Source organism: Ammospiza caudacuta, chromosome 18 (assembly GCF_027887145.1).
Source record: "Ammospiza caudacuta isolate bAmmCau1 chromosome 18, bAmmCau1.pri, whole genome shotgun sequence".
NCBI lineage: Eukaryota > Metazoa > Chordata > Aves > Passeriformes > Passerellidae > Ammospiza > Ammospiza caudacuta.
Window position 1 is genome coordinate 4772217 of NC_080610.1, and position 17743 is coordinate 4789959.

The 17743-nt window shown below is 38.5% G+C and overlaps 2 protein-coding genes across 2 annotated transcripts in view; one reads left to right on the top strand and one right to left on the bottom strand.

Annotated features, from left to right (window-relative positions):
* Positions 1–17743, top strand: part of RSPH14 (radial spoke head 14 homolog) — a 72043-nt gene that overhangs the window by 17527 nt on the left and 36773 nt on the right. The window lies entirely within an intron of this gene.
* Positions 1–17743, bottom strand: part of GNAZ (G protein subunit alpha z) — a 49824-nt gene that overhangs the window by 12055 nt on the left and 20026 nt on the right. The window contains exon 2 of the mRNA XM_058816459.1: positions 15811–17087. Coding sequence (XP_058672442.1) covers positions 15811–16533 — 723 coding nt within the window. The 5' untranslated portion in view covers positions 16534–17087. The remainder of the gene's footprint in view (positions 1–15810; positions 17088–17743) is intronic.

Below are 17743 nucleotides of genomic sequence, written 5' to 3' on the forward strand. Positions count from 1 at the left end.
TATCCACAAAAAAGGTAAATGGCCCTTTATACTGAGAAATTCACTGCAGGGAAAAAAAAATCTCACAAATCCTGAGACCATTTCTCAGACTGTGGGAGATGTGGAGAGGGAAGCATCTTCCCCTCACAGCAGCTGAAATTCTTGCAGGAGACTGGCTTCTTGTTTTATTGCACCTTTGAAGATATTTTGGGTAGGATGCTTACAGAGTTTAGCACAGCAAGAGCTCTTGTGGGAACAAGTGCATTCCCTTTGTAGCCTGTCCATGTTGCAGGATTAAGGTAGCAGGAGCAAGTGGGCATTTTTAGCACCCTTGCCTGTAATTCTAACAAAGTTCTTCCCATTGTGGGGGTTCTGAGTTGCCTCCTACTAACCTGGAAGGAACAAAGGCTGAGGGGCACAAAGGTCAGTGTTCAGAGTCAGGAATGAAAAGGCAAGAGGAGGAAAGCTGAAGGGAAACTGCAAAGAGCCTCAAGCAGAGGGTCTGAATCTGGGTCTGATCTTGGCCTTTTTTGCCTAAGCTGAGAAAAGTACTAAGAGTGCAAAACCAGCATGGAGAATCTGGTCTTCACTTTCAATAAATTCTTGGTTTTAAGGAACATTAGTGGGATTCAGAACAAATCAATTTCAAGAGATAATTTCTATGAAGTTATTTCAGAGCAATTGGAGAAGAATAAAGAAATGTTGATGTATTCTGTGAAAATGCTTCTCTCATATTTGAGATGGAAATTCTAATCTGTTGGGCTACAGACAAAGAAGTAAAAATAATTTTGTTGCATTAGGACTATATTTAAGAAAACCCCAAACCCTCTGATGTTGTGGTCTCAGGTTACAGGAACACATTTTCTGTTCACTGAGCTCTGTCTCATTCAAATTGCAAGATGGACAATGCCCTGTGGTAGTCAGTATTTGTCTTTAGAGTCACAACTCAATTTATAGCTTCATGCTTTACTATAGACTTGCTGTTTATGAACTGCTCAAAAACCAGAATTACTGGTTTCTTCTCAAGCTTATAATTATTGTATCTGAATATTTCATTGACTACATTTGTTTCCACAGCATGTTGTCAGATCAAGAGGTGCTGTTGAAAGGAACTTATAAATAGGGAATGAAACAATCTATACAATGAGAAATTATAGGGAAGAAACAATCTATACAATGAGAAATTATAGTTAGAAGGAACCCAGTAATTCTAGACACCCAATCTAATTTTCTAGAACATAAGTTTTCAGCACATATTTTAATTATTTAACAAAGATTAATAGGTTTTTCAAGATATCAGTAATATCTGGTGTAGCTCTGAATAATCAGACCTACTATAAATCAAATCACAGCATCTCCAATTAGGTTCCTTTGAGAAAAGTAAGGAAAAATGTGGGATTACCTAATAAAATTGTCATTTAATAAACACATTTGGAACTAAAAAGGAACGTGGACCTATGCCAGGTTCTAGTACAGATTTTCAGTAGTGTTCCACTGCTTTAGCCACATTAACCTTCTGCTCTCCTGTAACCCTGTGTTCCATTCATTTCACATTTTCCTCCCTCTGCTAGAGATGATGGCAGTGTTCCTGCAGCTGACAGTCTTATCTATCATACAAGCCCCCATTAATCATAGAAAAATCATTGCATTCATTGAAAGAGGCATAAAATCTGTGGAAAAAACCCATCATCAATATAAAGTTGGAATCAAAATATACACAAACAAGCCAGCTAAAATAAGGTTACAACAACATTCTCCCATTTAGTAACTCTTGATTATTTGATTGCACCAGAGCACTTAAATTCCTCTCCACCTCATCCTCAACCCACAATGCTTCACAATTCAAACTTACTCCCAACCTCCTCACTCTTCCAGTGCTGTTTCCTCCTCTGACTTGTACATTCCAGATGAGAAACAGTGTTTATATAATTTTGTACCATTAGAGGCTGAGCAGGTCTCCATGATAATAGTTTGTACCATTCATATTAGCACAGAAATTTGCACAGTTTAAAATAATTCAAACGTGCAAAGGAATTAGGAAAAAAACTCATCACCTCTGAGACCCTGGCTGTGCCATCTGAAACATAAAGATCTTGTTAAAATAATGAAATTCTTAATTGTTTTTCTTTTGTAATAATGGTCAAAAATATTTTTTTCCCTGCAAATGAATCCTTTCTTTAAAATCACCATACATCTCACCATTTGCAGAAAGGCAGATTTATTGCCTTCTGTCCCCAGCTTCCTCATGACTAGTGTAGTGCACTAAGAGTCATTTTGGTGTATTTAAGGGTCTCTCTAGGTATCAGAGAAAGAATCTGAGAAAGAATCTTGGCTGTGGCTGCTTCTAAATGGATCCTCTTGTATTACTCTAAAATTCCTTCTCTCCTACACTGGGGAAAAGCTCTTGTACTTTAATCCTAGAATTTGCAGTGCTAGAAGATAGGGCTGTGCCTTTTGTACATCCATCACCAAATTTTCTTGTTGATTGTGTGAATTACAGTGAGAGCAGATTGTTTTTCCTTAAACTGTGGGATTCCATACATCTAACACTTCACATTATTTGTTTTATCTTGCCATGTAATAATTCCAGCTGAAATTGATAGCTGAGATCAAGCAGGGTGTCAGATGTGCTGAGACTGAGTTACACAAGGAGGTGTCTCCTGGGACTCTCCTCTCTCAGGAGACAACAGGAGCAGCATTATTGCCTTATTGCAAAAACATTCCACGTTGTGGGATCACAGGGGGAATCACAGGAAGTGCTGGTGGAGTAATGCCAAGTTGGATAACAAAACAGAGCAGCAGGAAAGGAAAAAAGAGAAGCTATTTGAACATTTGATTGTTTTTGATATTACAGAACTACTTTTTTTTATGTTTACTAACTTTTTTTTTTTTAAATACTAACTTTTCTTTTTTAAATGTTTACTCCACGTGAGTACCAATGCAGCAGCCTTGGCAGCCTGCCTGATGTCTTTTGCAACAAATCAACTTCTAGTGTTGTCTCTGTAAAATAACTCCTGTCTGGTTGGAGGACTCTTAATTAATGGATCTAGGATTGAATCAAGAAAGGGACATTCTGAGAATTACTTATAACAGAGGAAACAAGGAGAAAACTAACCAAGTTACCAGCTTTTGCAGGCTGGAAGGGATTTCATTTATTTGCAAGGCTGCTTCTCACTTGCCCATTTCTCAGATTTCTTAAGGAAGTGTAGACTGATTTTCTATTCAGTCCTTTAAAAGGGAAAAAGCTCTTGGGTTGTGTACTGCTTTCCTATTTTCAACTTAGAGTTTAAATATTAGGTCAGAAATACTGTAATTAATTTTGTACCCAGTTATAACAGAAAATCATTTTGGTCCAGTGACTCCTGAATCTGTCCTAAGCACAGAGAGAACCCGAGATTCCTTCTCCTCCAACTTCTGCTTTCCACTGCATTCGTTCCAAGTCCCTCTTCAGGTTTCCATGGAAATAGCACAGAAGTGTGCTTATATTCTTGGCATTAAAATATTCATAAAAAGGGATAAAGAGATGGTTTAAATGACAGATGCTGTATTGCTGAAGCAGGCAGTCAAATTTAGGGTTCTTGTCTGTAAATGATCATGTGTGTAAGCGAATGCATTCTGGAGAGAACAGGCCCAGAATAAATTCCTCACACTGGTAGGAGAAGGGATAGGCAGGACAAACCTGACCTGCAGAGAAGGCAGCAATGGAATGCAAGATTTCCCAAACAACGCAAAATAAAATGCTGCTAAGATTTTGCTATTAGAAGTTGAACCCTTTCTCAGGGAAAGAGAAGATGATTTAAGCTTACAGAATTACTTTTGTTAACTGAAAAAAATATTGCACAACTCCAAACTATTTAATTAAATTTTAAAATCTTACCTGTATAAAGCTGTTAATTCCTTTCAGTTACTGCCAGTAGAATTTTTGATACAAAATTTAAATTTAACCCTTTAAAAAGGCTCTCATAGATTTGAGCTCTTGAGTACATTGAATATTCTAAAACAACTTTAAAACCTCAATATTCTTTTAATCTTAGAAAATCTAACTGGAAGCAGGAAATACACTGACTTATCTGTATTTTTATTAATTAATCTTATTCAGACTAATTATTTTGGTTGTTTATTCATTATAGAGATTTAACTTTAGCACTACTAAAATTATTCTAGTAATATAAAGAAGCATTTATATTCTAGGAAATCTGTTTTTATGATTCAAAATATAAACTTTAGTCTTTAAAAGACCATTGTATGGGCAGATTCCAATGCAGTACATTGATCCTTAAGGAGAATGGAGTACAGTATGTAATATAAAGGCAGCTTTTAAAAATTTATGAAAAATAAACAGTAAATAGATGTATAATTTAAAAACTTGCTGATGGAACATTTACTGGATAGAGACTTGGTGTGGTTTTCATTTTCCAAGAATAAAAGTATACTTAAAATATAAGTCCATGAAAATAAACACTTCAATATGTCAAAATAGTGCCCCTTTTAACAATGGAAGTCAAGAATGTTGTATTGACTTGTTTGCATTCAGCTACTCTCAAAAAAACTTGCAAGTCATAAGGCAGATGAGCAGTACATACTGATGAGGATCTATCCAAATGTTTATTAGTCTCTATCTATAAAATCAGCCTGACTTCTGGCATGTTTATTGGTAAATCCTTTTTTTGAAAGACATTCAAACAAGGGTAATATGCCAGTCTGCTAAACCAATTATCCAAGCTCTGCGTGCAACAAATATTCTGGGACAGTTTTATGCTAAAAAAGTGTTTGAAGAAGTATCTCTTTATAAAAAGAAGAATCTCTTTCAAAAAACACCTTTTTTTTTATAAGCCATACACATCTGGAACTGAGAAAAGCCAGACAGACAAGGAAGATTAAGCCACTGATGCAAATTGATAGAACAATCAAGAAATAAACCCCTCATCTCCACTGCTCTACCACAGAAAAATAACATTATAATATGGAGAAGTTTAGGAATTGTTGTAGAGTCACTACAGATATGCTCTTTTGACTGCATCCGTAAAGTTTAATAACTAACATTTGAAAAACAATCATACAATTCTGTATTATGATGCTGCCATTCAGGCTCAGCTCTGGGGATTGGGCTCCTGGCACAGCAATGTGTGACATAAATGCCAACCCAGAATCAAGGGGAGCACATCCAAAGGAGCAGCAAGGACTTAGAGGAGTATTTGTCATGTGCTGAACAAGGACAGGGAGCAGCAGGACACTAAACAACCATTGAAGGAAAGATCCTTTGAGGATACATTAGGGGATTTAGACAGCAATGGCTCAATCATTCTTTCTGGAAGGTGCATTTGTCATCATCTGACACTTCCCATTTTTAAAAACTTATTTTTCCCACCAGAAATGCCCCATGCCCTAATCAGAGCTGTATGACACAGATACCACTTCAGCACTGAATTTTAAGAACAGTGGAGGTATTTTATATCCAGGATTTATTACCATAGAAAACCTGTTGGTTTTCAGCTTGCACTTTTGGATATTCATGTAATTTCCCTATTGTTCACAGGATAATCATCTCCATAATAGAGAAAATGGTAGAATTATAAAAGCATTTTCAAGCTGTTCCAGAAAACTGTGGTCACTTCTTAATGAGCATGTCCTAGAATCCTTTGTGTAAGGCCAGCTGAGAAGGCACCTTGAAAAAGCCCTCAGTGGAAACAAGGTTATAATTTCTCTAAAATCTTCACATTAAGGAGAACCTGCAACTAACTGAAATCATAACTGAAATCTGTAAAACCCACATTCAGAATAATTTTCCACTAAATCTCTAACTAATCACTCCCAATTACCTTCCATTCAAGATAGATGCTGGCTGCTTTGGAGCACAAAACCTCAAAACATGGGACAGGGCTCCTCAGCAAAAATACTAATGCATAAATGTTAAAATCATATTATTTATTAATCTTTCTGCCTCTAGTGCAAAATTGAAAACTAATTGATGCCATCTTTAACCTAATAATCATTCTTATAAGTGGGATAAAAAATGAAAAATCTCAAGATTTTTTTCAGAGTATTATAGATGGGAAAGACTTCAGATACCAAGCAATAAAGCAATCTACCAGCAGGGCCTGTAAATTCAATACATAATCATGTAGGTGAGCCAAGAGTTTATCTTCTAACTCATCTTCTCTTTGCTGGCCAGCTGCACCTCACTTGACACTGCCCTGCTGGGTGACTGATGCCCTTTCAGCAGGAGCTGTTATTGAGCTGTGTCAACTTCAAAAAGTGACAGAGTGGTGTTACAGATTAGGGATGAATTATTCATGAGAATAATTATATTGATGAGGGAGAATGATTGAAAAATCAAACTGAGGAAAGCCAGACATTTTTCTTCTGTATTTTTTAGCTGTACAGCACCTGACTTCTCTCTGATATTGTGCATTGTACCTGTACATTGAGCAATACAACAAATTGCATATAAAACTGATTTCTAAATAAATAGGAAAGTCAGCTTCATGAGTCAGAAAGCAAGATACCATCCAGGATCTATTTACCAATAAAGGAAACGATTGAGAATGTGCAGTATTAATAAAGAAAATTCATACTAATAAAAATTAGCAATTTCCTCATAGCGAATAATGAATGCAAAGAGCACAGAAATACAGAAGTATTAATCAGGAAAGCAAAATACAAAGAATTAAAATCTGGAGCCTGGTTTTGCTCATATTAAAATCAGTGGTAACAATATTTTAATTCATTTTGTTGTTTGAAAACTACTATCAGTAAAATGAAATCAGCATCTATGATATAATCTGTTGGAATCGTGTACAATTTCCCAATACTTTCTCTTCAGTAAAACAAATATTTCAACTATTAAGCTCCATGTATGATGATATAAATAGAAGGATTTTCATCCATATCTAGTTTTATATTTTACAGGGCACTTTTAAACCACTACACCCATCCAAGCCAGGAGCAGACAGGTTTCCAGGCAAGTTCTTCCTCACTGGCTCATCTTTTAGCACATGGGGACAGCCTGTCCTGCTCCTGTGCCTTTAAAATTTCCTTTCTGAAGGATGTCCAGCTTTCCTGGCCTCAGGACTGTCCCCTCAAGGGACAGCCAGTCTCCTGAACAGGCCAAGTGCAGGGTGTCAGTTCTGCTGAGCTCCCTCCTGGCTGAGAATTCCAAACTCATGTTGTGATTGCTGTGCCAGGGCAGCCTGCAAGCAGCACATCACCCACCAGCTCTCCTGCTCCTCCTCCAGAGCTCCTGGTCACCCATTGCAGCCCTCCAGTGGTGCCAGTCATCCCAGCACATTTCTGGGATGGCAGCTGTGTCATTTTTCCTGCTGTGCACTGCCTTCCAGCTCCCTGCTTTTTTGCCCATGCTGTGGGTGTTGGTGTAGGTGCACTTTAGTTGAGTTACTGATCCCACCACTCCTGGGGGAATGAGCACTATTCCTACTCATGACCATTCTTAGGCTTTTCCATGGTTTCTGACACATCAATAACCTTTGTGTGTCTGCTGCCACCTGGATCAGCATTAGCTGCCAGAGGAAAGTTGGTTCAGCCTCTTTCCTAAAGCAACATGTTTAGAAACTTAGAATCCATCCAGTGGGTAGAGAAGTGTTGATAGAATTTCTCATTAGAGAGAATTGAACCCCCCACTATTTCAAGTCAGTATTTATCTGATCTAACTTCCAGCCAGTTGTTCTTTGCCTTTCTCTGTTAGATTACATATTTCTTTAAATATTGAGCATTTTTTGCTCCTCCAGGTATTTATTCACTAAGCAGGTACTTCACTTTTTTTTAGCTCTACAAAACTAATTAACCTTTTGAAACCTTTTTAAATGCTCTAAATCTCAGTCTGGATTGCTGGATAGCAATGACAGCCACATGCTCTGCAGAGCACTGCCTCCAGGACATTTTAGGCACAGCCACAAAGCATTTACTCTTGTCAACTTTCATTTTATTTTTTTAACATATCCTTAACCTCCTTTGTTAACCTCTCACATTTCCAATTCAGTTGGATTTTTTTTTCCTTTTTCCATGTGCGGGTTGTTGAGGGGTTATTTCTTTCTTTCTAATTCCTGCTTTGATTTTATCTCTGAAGAGCAGCAAAGGCACTCAGCAAGCTCCTGTTGGAGCCATCCCTCTGTAGCACTGCCAGGAGGATGCACACTATCAGTACAGGCTTTATAAAAATTAGTGTACTCTGACAAGCCCAATGACATCCCTCATCAGTATTACCAGGGTGCTACTGCACAAACATTTACACCAGCAGAATTCCAACTGATCTGGGGAAATATCAGTGGAAATAAGCTCAGTGGGAAGGCTCAGGCTGCTGGAAGCACTGGGAGCTTTGCAGGACCAGGCTGCAGCCATTGTCAGCAGCTGTGACACCCAGTGCTGTGCTGGCAGGGAAAGAGCAGAGAGAGAGAACATCAGGTGGGGAACTGAGGGGCCTGGCTGTCCTGGAGGAGGTGCAGCACATCTGAAACACCACCATGGCCTGCTGCAAAATCAGTATGGGCACAAGCTTCCTGCTCAAAAATGAGAGACTGAAGGATTCCTCCCTCTCATTTTATGCTAAATTGGCTTAAACTCTTATCAACAGTTTATTATCACTGATGGGAAATGGCTGGGAGTTGGTTCCTATTAGCAAAGTAAAATCTGGCCAGTCAGAAAATCCTGAGAAAAAGTACACAGAGAGTAAGTGGACTGTGTATTTGGAAAACAAGTTGTTTCTATCAGCTTAATAATGGAAAGAAAGGACAGTATCAAGCTTAAATATCCAAAAAAATAAGTGACAGGAGTTAGAGAGCTGAATTAATTGGAGTAGAGGAGTTATTCATTGTCTGCTAATTTTGAAGTATAATCAGGGGACACTGTCATTGGTTGACAAGTTAAAAGAGCGTATTAATGGCTTTCAAAAAATGCATTTTGATGCTCAGAAATCTTTCCCAAGATACAGGCATACGTATTCAGTCTTGGCAGCACACAATCAAAAAAAAAAAAAAGCAGTAAAAGTGCAGCAACAAGGGCAAATTACTAAATCTCTGCAAGTGTATAGGATCTGTTTAATGCCCAAGCTTATTTAATACCTTAGTTAATGACAGCAGGAGTAACTATAGTAACAGATAACACTACTTTAATACATGCCATGGACACAGGCCAGCTTTAAGACAACAATATTGCAGAATTAGAATTAATTTCAGCTGTATGCCAAGGCACAGAGATTTTTAAAAATTCATGTAAGTAATTCAATTCAGGGATTTTGCAGAATTGACAGAGAGTAGTCACTAATGATCCTTACAAAGGAAACAAGCAAAATGGATATCAAGTTGGGTTTTGCATACACAGAATATTTTCTATGCAAAAAACAAGGAACAAAGAAAGTTATATCTGAAAAGGCTCTAGTCTAGATTCAAACTGCCCCATGAGAATATTTCTAGGTATGTTTTGGTGATTGGATTTACAAAATGTTTGTATTTACAAAACTCTGTAGCTTAAATAAAACTGACCACCTCTTGCAACAGCCTATAACAAATATCTATATTTTCTGTCAGAGCCTAGAATGGCCCCTTTTAGCAGTGCTGTCTAACTCAGGCAGAACATGCTGAGCCAGTGTTGCACTGACTGGTATAAAAGGTTATTAGGATGATTACCCTGTAAGGATATAAGTGTAAAGGCACTAGACAAACTTAATAGTAAATTTTGAAAAAGAGAACATGAAGAATCCTGTAGCCCTCCAAGAACAAGAATGCTCAGGGACCAGTCCATGGCCAATGCTGGCCTGACAAGGTTGTTGATTTGACCTGCAGTCTAAATTACTGACTTGTAATAATGGGAGAAAGTTCTGAGAAATCCACCACCACCACAACTCACTCTGAAGCTGTATTAACAGCAAGGATCCTCCTTTGTTCCAGCATTTCTGCTGGTTTTTAAGGCTAATTGGACTGCACTGCTCTGTCCAGGGTTGGCATACCACAGAGAGTTGTTACAGCTTCTACACCTACAAAAATAACCCAAAGTAGCTGTAGCTGTTTTTCTAGACCAGGATGGAATTTTCCTTTTTTTTTTTTTTTTTTCATGTTGGCACATTTCTACTCACTGTGATTCTTAAGTAGACAACATAAAAAATTATGAGAGAATTATGAATTAACAAAGCTTCTCTAGCCACCAGATGGATTCTGAGTTTCTAAACTCAAACCACATTATTGTTTTTGTGGCATTGGGCTTCAGTGGGATCTTGACCCCTTACAATGCAGTCAAGTGAATTTCCAAGCCACATCCATATCATCAATATTTCTCATCTGTCTTTTAAAAGTTGCTCAGTTTATTGTTATGGTTGCATTAAAAGCTACACATTTTGATCACAAAGAAGTAAAACTGATTGCCTGAACTATGCCACTCTACTTCACACGCATTAAATTTCAGAGAATCTAATTAACTTCTGAAGATTAAACCTCTACATGTCCAAGAAGCAGATTTTCCATAAGGCTAAGCCAGGCCTGTCACATGTGCCTCAAATTATGTGGCATTCCTTACTGTTCAAGGGATTCTTTGAGGGCAAGTTTACAGCTTGCTTTTAAGGACACTATTTGCAATAAGTCATCTAGAGAGCTGCACATGCAGATGACAGTATGCTGTCAAAGAGCCTTGTATTGCTCTGGTGTGTTCCTGTTCTCACTCCTTGCTTGCTAGAACCAGTGCTCCAATTTCACTTGGGTCTTTCCTGTACAATATATTTGAGATGTTCATGGCTTTCCAGCCCCATTGAGAGAGCAGAGACATTCAGTTCTTTCCTTCACAAACTGATTCTTTATCCAATTGACATTATCCAGTGTGTATGATCAGCTCCTCTGCCTGTCAGGGGCTGTGCCTTTCTGACTCATTCCAATTCCCCAGTGCTTGACAGGTGCCTTGTGTTCATGTGTACTACACTGCTGCCTGCTTTAACCCTGCAGTTCCAGAGCAAGCTTTACTGCCTCTACACTGGCAGGCATTCCTGGAATTCAGCTGGGTTTTGTTTGGGTTTTTTTCCCTTCTTTTATAGTTTGAAGAGCAGCAGCATTACTGGATCACTGAGATTTTAACTTAAGTTCTGTTTATTCATCTGTAAGTATCTATGTCTTTCCACCTAAGAACTATTCTGAGCCTAAAGTTCATAGGATATTTAGGAGCATTCTGCCACTCCTGATGCCTCAATGTTTTACACTTGCCTTAGTGCTGTAATGCTTGGAATTCATTTAAAAATCACAGCAAAACACCTTGCCCAGTCTAGGACTTTTGAATACAGGCAGTCACAGAGACCAAAACCAGGAGTTACATCATCTCCCAGGCATTTGGCAGGGGGGATTTTAGCCAATGCCTGCTGGTACCTAGTCAGAAATTCAGTCATCTAATTCAGATGTAAGTCTGACAACTAGCCCTGGATACCAAAGCAGGCAAACACTGCCCAGTAGGTCCATTACTTCTGTGCCATGGTTTTGCAAAACAGGTAAAGTCTTTCTGGTTTTGCCCCTGTGCATTTCTTCTACTGCTCTACAGTGACAGAAATATTTATCTGTAGGTTTAAATACAGGCTTGTCTTAGGGATTAGTCTATTGACATGAAATAGATAAGCCTCACAGCAAAGCTTCCCAGGCTTTTACAATCTGATACTGGCATCTTCCTGCAATCATACAATGCCATTAGAATGAGTCTATTTTTTGTATTCTGTAGTGTGGCACACTATCATATTTATTACTTTTTTTCCAATTAATTTAGTGAACAAACAGACAGAATTATTTGCATATAAAGTTACTGTTAGTATCTGAAGTTACATAGAATGTAAAGTCCAGGGTATGGCAACAAATCCAAAATATGAAAAATTGCTGTCCCATGTGTTCTATATGAGAATATTCACATAAGAAGCATACAATCATAATGAGCAACATAAACAAAAATAAATCTTCAGACTTGAAAGAATATCTAGTAAAAAACCTGCAAATTGGGAGCTGATCAATCATTTCCTGTTATGTATATTCATTATTTTACTGCTGTTTACATATTTTAGAAGGTACATGCTTGATACAAGTCTTGAGGCTGGAATTGTGATGCATTACTATATAAAGTTAAACTTGGGTAAGAGACTATATATATATTACTTTGTTAAGTGCAAAATACTAGAATTTCATTGGCAGTGCTGAAAGATTACACACATGAGTACTGAAGTCATCTAGGCTTTGCTCCCACACAAACTTCACTATGAAAAGTCTTGAAATGGAAAAGCTTCATGAAAAAATGTAACAGTGTAGGTCAATCTTTTTCTAGGATTCCAAAGTGATTTAGTTTGTCAGAAAAACGTTTCCTGACATGATCTTTTACCACTGGTAATAACAGGTGCTAGAAGGGCTATGGGTACACAGATCATCATTTCCCCTCTGTCCTAACTGTTAGCATTAGCATTGCAGAAAAAGAGCTGCATGCCAGAAAGGATTTTTAATACCCTGAATTACTGAAAAAGCTGAACTGTCAGGAAAGGCAAATAAGCCCCTTAAGTATTTGGCCTCAGGGAGAAAAAAAAAAAAAAAAAAAAAAAAAAAAAAAAAAAAAAAAAAAAAAAAAAGGAAGAAAAAATGCTACCAATGTTGTTTACTTGATAAAAAAATTCCTGGCAGAAACAGGATTTCTGCTCAAAATTCATGCAATTAACATATGACAGAAGGCTTCCCAGTTATTATTATTAGGTAATTTAGAGGTTTGATTAGGTCCTCAGCAATTAGTGTTGCATGAGGCTTACTCCAACATGAATTATTTGCTGCAGCATTCTTTTTCATCTGCATCTTCCTTTTAACAAGATACTAAAAAATGAGCCTCAAAAAGCCTAAAATTTAATTTTTATATTCATTTGCAGTGGCTGTAAGAAAGGGAATAAAAATTACTTGTTACCTGCAAGCAGCTTTCCTCTAACATCCATATTTATATTTTTACTGAACCAGTGCCATTTCTAGACCTGCACAACCTTTACTTGGTGTCTCTGCACCATGTGAATCCCTTGTGACTCCTGACCTCAGGAATTCTCAGGCACACACTCCTGTTTAACTCAGTTCATTAGGTACTTTATTATTGCACCTTTGAAGTGTTTCTCTGTCTCAAAGCCTGTTGCAGCTACAGGCTGTGAAATAAAACTATCTGTGAAATGTCCAGCAGGACAGAGCTGGACAGATGGGGACACTCACAAAGAAACCAAGAATCCTTTCCGTGGGAACAGGCAGCAGCAGTGACTTCTGAGAGTACAGATTGTTTGACAGTCTCTAGCACACACTGATTTAAAGAGAAATTGAAATAAAGATGAAACACTTAGATATTAAGGGGTAGTGCCTTCAAAGTGCAGGATGCAACATGTAAGAAGGCAAAAAAAGTATTACTTGATAATGTAACATTATCAAAGGCCAGAGATGGCATCTTAATATGTAATAAAAGATACAATGGGTCAATCAGCTGCTAAAGGAGTGTGAAAAACAAGACAAGTAATTTATTTGACATAATGGAGAAGAAATCAGCATGGGATATAAAAACTTAAGGCAGCCTTCTCAGAGTGCTGGTCAGGAATAATAATCATACAATAAATCAATAGCAAGCCAAAGGTATTTCACAATTTTGCAACTGTGTCAGAAGAAGAGGCAGCTGTTATGTGGTTGAGTCATGCTAACTAGCTAGGGTGCATGCAATGATTAAGATATATTTATTAGATTAGGTAGGGGGAAAACCTCCCAAGATATTGTAGAAATGAAAACACAGATCACATTTCCAAATAACCCTAGATAAGCAGGAAAAATATTGTTTCAGAGTGACAGAGCATACAAGGTGAAGGAAAAAAGTGAACTGTAATTCTTCATTTATCCTTCTCTTTAGTAAACAGCTAAACATCACATATGTTCAACAAACAAGCAAAAATATCGGTTTGTCCAGGTCTACAAACTGTCAGCTCAGGTGATTTTGTTTCTAGGAGTGATGTTACCCAGAATAAAGCATAGCAGGAGAAAGACAAGAGCCCCTGAAAAAGTCAGCCTTCCCCTTCTGTTATTTGTTTTCAGGCAGGATAATTTAACTTAGTCACTTAAGATGTCACACAAAGGAAAAGTTGTCCAGGCAGCCGATAGTTCAGGCATTATTTCTGTTCTCCTGTTCTGCTCTCTGGTGTCACTACAACAATCTCACCCTCAGCAGCCTTCACGACTCAGCTATAATCAGAACCCACAGGGTGCAGAAATGCTTTCCCCCCCATTTTTTACCAGATCTGTCAATCATTGCTTTAACGCATCTTCAATAACGACAGAGTTCATGCAGAGCATTTCTCCACTTCTGTCAACAGGATCACAGAAGTTTTCATATTCATACAGATCATTTGCTCAACTTTCACAGTTTATAAATCAGCCAGATTCTTACATGCTCCCTCAAGCAGTAAGTTATGTTTGGCAGTAGCCTGGTTTTATTTAGCAGTTCTTTTCACCACAGATACTACACCAGGAAGCATTTTACACTCTGCAACTCCATCATTTGTAGGGCTTTTCTTATGAGTGGCAGTCTCAGTGTTGCAGTTCCACTAATGTACCAATGTAGGTACTATTGTTGGTCTTGTATGGACCAATGCTTATAAGGATTTTTCAGAGTATATTGATTTTTTCCCCTTTCAGGTAGTTATTTTTGATTTTTAAATCTGAACAGTAAGGCAGAAAAAGTAAAAAAAATTGCAAGAAACTCCTAGTCAGGGTCTGATGTAAAATGCTTTTCCTAATATGTCTAAAAAGGAGGAGAAATAATTAGTGACAATGTTTCTCTCATGTCAAGAGGAGGTTACTAAACAAAAAGCAGATACAGAAATCTGTTACAATAAGAAGGCACTAATGCCAAGACAAGAATCTCCAGATAATGAAGGCTAAGTCCACACACAGGACAGTGGAATGGCTCATCAGAATAGTACAGAGAAGAAAATAGAAATGCTGTTTATAAACAGTAAAGTCACTACAGAAGATAAGAATAGGGAAATATTATATATGTGATAAGTTATACCAACAAAAAAAGGCCATCATGCATTCCTACCCACAAACTCCCTTCTCTTAAACAGCATGTTTTACAAGACTGTCAAAAAAAAATTTCAAGTAAAACCCCTGTGAAGCTTAATTCAGGCACTTTGAAAGTCACAGCAAACATACATTTGTGTATCTGTAAGCATTCATCTATTTCCCATGGCTACTGTATTTGCATGCTGTGAAAACCAGAAGCTAACAACATTAAAGACCATTAAAGGGGAATGGCTGTTCTTTGGACAAGGCAAATTAGCCATTTACCCAGAAACAGTCAAAGAAAATTTTAAATATAAAAATGTCATGTTAATTAAAAACATGTTTAATTAATTTTAAAAATTAATTTCATCCCAAAGTCCTATTGAAAATCCTGGGGAAAAAAGGGGGAGGAAACTGTTACTTACTGTTATTTTACCTTTGACATTTCCCAGGACCTTCATGGTGTCCAAATGAACCATCCCTGTACACCAGGATGCCACTACTGCCTACCTTTTTAAGTGGTGTTTGAAGTAACAGTTAACCATGTAAACTTTTAGCTAAAGGCACCAAAAACATTAAAAATTGGCTGACATGTGAAAAACACCTCCATTTCCCAAAAGTAACATTAAATTACTAACTCTGTCCAGTGGGGAAAACTATCCAAATAAAGGAACCATAGCTTCTGGGTTTTCCTAATGATTGGGGATTACTGCCTTGGGAGGGAGAGAAGGAGGGGGAGATAAAAGACCAAATACTGATGAAGGAGAAAGAAAAAGGAAAGAGAACAAGGAGCAGAAGGTGCACTTACTGTTTGGTTATCTTCATACAGCTTCAAGTCATACCCACTCAGCTCCACACAGAAAATTATTGCTGTAACCCCCTCGAAACAGTGGATCCACTTTTTGCGTTCAGATCTCTGTCCACCCACATCCACCATTTTGAAAGTCAGCTCTTTGAAGGTGAACTTATTTTCTACAATCCCTGTGGTCATGTCCCGAGACCTCAGAATATCTTCCACCGTGGGGATGTAGTCCAGGGCGGCGATGCGCTCCAGGTCGTTCAGGTAGTAGGCAGCATTATCCTCCAGGTGGTACTCGTTGGAGCGGCAAAAGCACTCCTGCACGCCAGGGTCTGCCCACAGCCTCTTCATCACCCCCAGCAGCTCAGGGGTGATCTCCCCTTTGCTCTCAGCTGGGCCTGTCAGGGCAAAAAGCTGCACTGCATCGTATGCTCTGTCAGGATTGTGGAATTCTATCTTGAGGGTGGCCAGAGCCCGAATGATACGTGTGAGAGAGTCAATTGCATTATAGATAATCAGGGGTTTGTATTCCTTACAGGCCTCCAAGTTAAAGCCACCACTGTGAATGATTTTCATCTGCTTTACAATAGTGCTCTTCCCAGAATTGCTGGTGCCCAGGAGGAGGAGTTTTATCTCCCTCCGTTGTCGCTGACTTTCAGAGCGCAGGTGGCGGTCAATCCTTCGCGACCGCCGCGCTGCCTCTTTCTCCTCCGAGCTTTGCCGACATCCCATGGTACAGCAGGCAGGGACAGAAGGGAAGGGTGCAGACTGGCTCACTCTCTTGGCTTCTTTCAGAAGGATCTGTGCTGTCTTTCAGTCCTCGTGCCAGGTACACCCGAATGGAATAAAGGTCGCTATCCAGTACCTGATGATCCCCGATGCCTACAGCCACCTAATTGAGTCCCAGCAAGGGTGCAAACCCATGGAGGTATGCAGCCACAGAAATAGTCTCTTCAGCAGATCTCATGGCACTCCCCTTTCTGGTGCATGAACTGTGGCACATTCCTGTTAGTGACGGGGCACTTCCCTTTGCCACAGTTTGTCTAGAACCATCAAACACCCATTTCTGTTCTGCATAATGATTTGGCTGCCTTCTGTCCAAAGGTAAGGAGCTGCACTTTCGCCTTCTCTGCTCTAGCCTTTTCTTCTGATCGTGTTCTCTGGTTGCTGTGGTGATGCTGCAAGATAAAGCTGAAGCTCTTTTCACTGGTACTGTACTTGTTTTGTTTCTCTTCCCCCACTTCTTCAGCTGATCCAGTTCAGCTCTGTAAATCTGTGCTTTCCACCTGCCAAACAATGGGAAAATAAATGAACGAGAGACTCTGCTTTCTTGCAGCAAGCCACTCACTTTTTCTTCCACTTCTAGACTTCTAAACCTTTTATTATGCCAAATGGAAAATACAGATGGAAAAAAACGTAAAGAAAAGCAAATATCTGAAGTTATAGTAAAAGCATAGGGACAGCTGAAACTTGCAAACGAAGCAAATGTGGTTTCTGAACAATAGTAAATCAAACCTCCCTTTCAGCCTTCTGTGTTTTATTATCTAAACCTACATGAAAACAAACAGTGCTGAGCTGTGCCCCAGTTTCTCCCTCAGCAAGAGCTTATGGCAGTGCTTCTCCTGCAGTTCTGTTCTGACTGGTTTGTCTGAAGTAGAAAATGAAAACTCACAATTACTTTTCCCAATCTCTCTATTTGTATCAATATCTTGTACTCAGACAGATGTCCTCCTGAGTTTTATTTCATCTTATCTATCTCCACTGAACATTTAAATAACTAAATTAAGAAGTAAAAGACACTGATTAACTTTGCTTCATGAATTTGAGAAAGGAAGAGTTACTGATCCTTGTAACAGCTCTTTTCTTTTCTTCCCCTTGGAGAACAGTATTGTTAAACACAGTGCCTGCTGCATCTTGCTTAATCAATAAAGAGATGCAAACT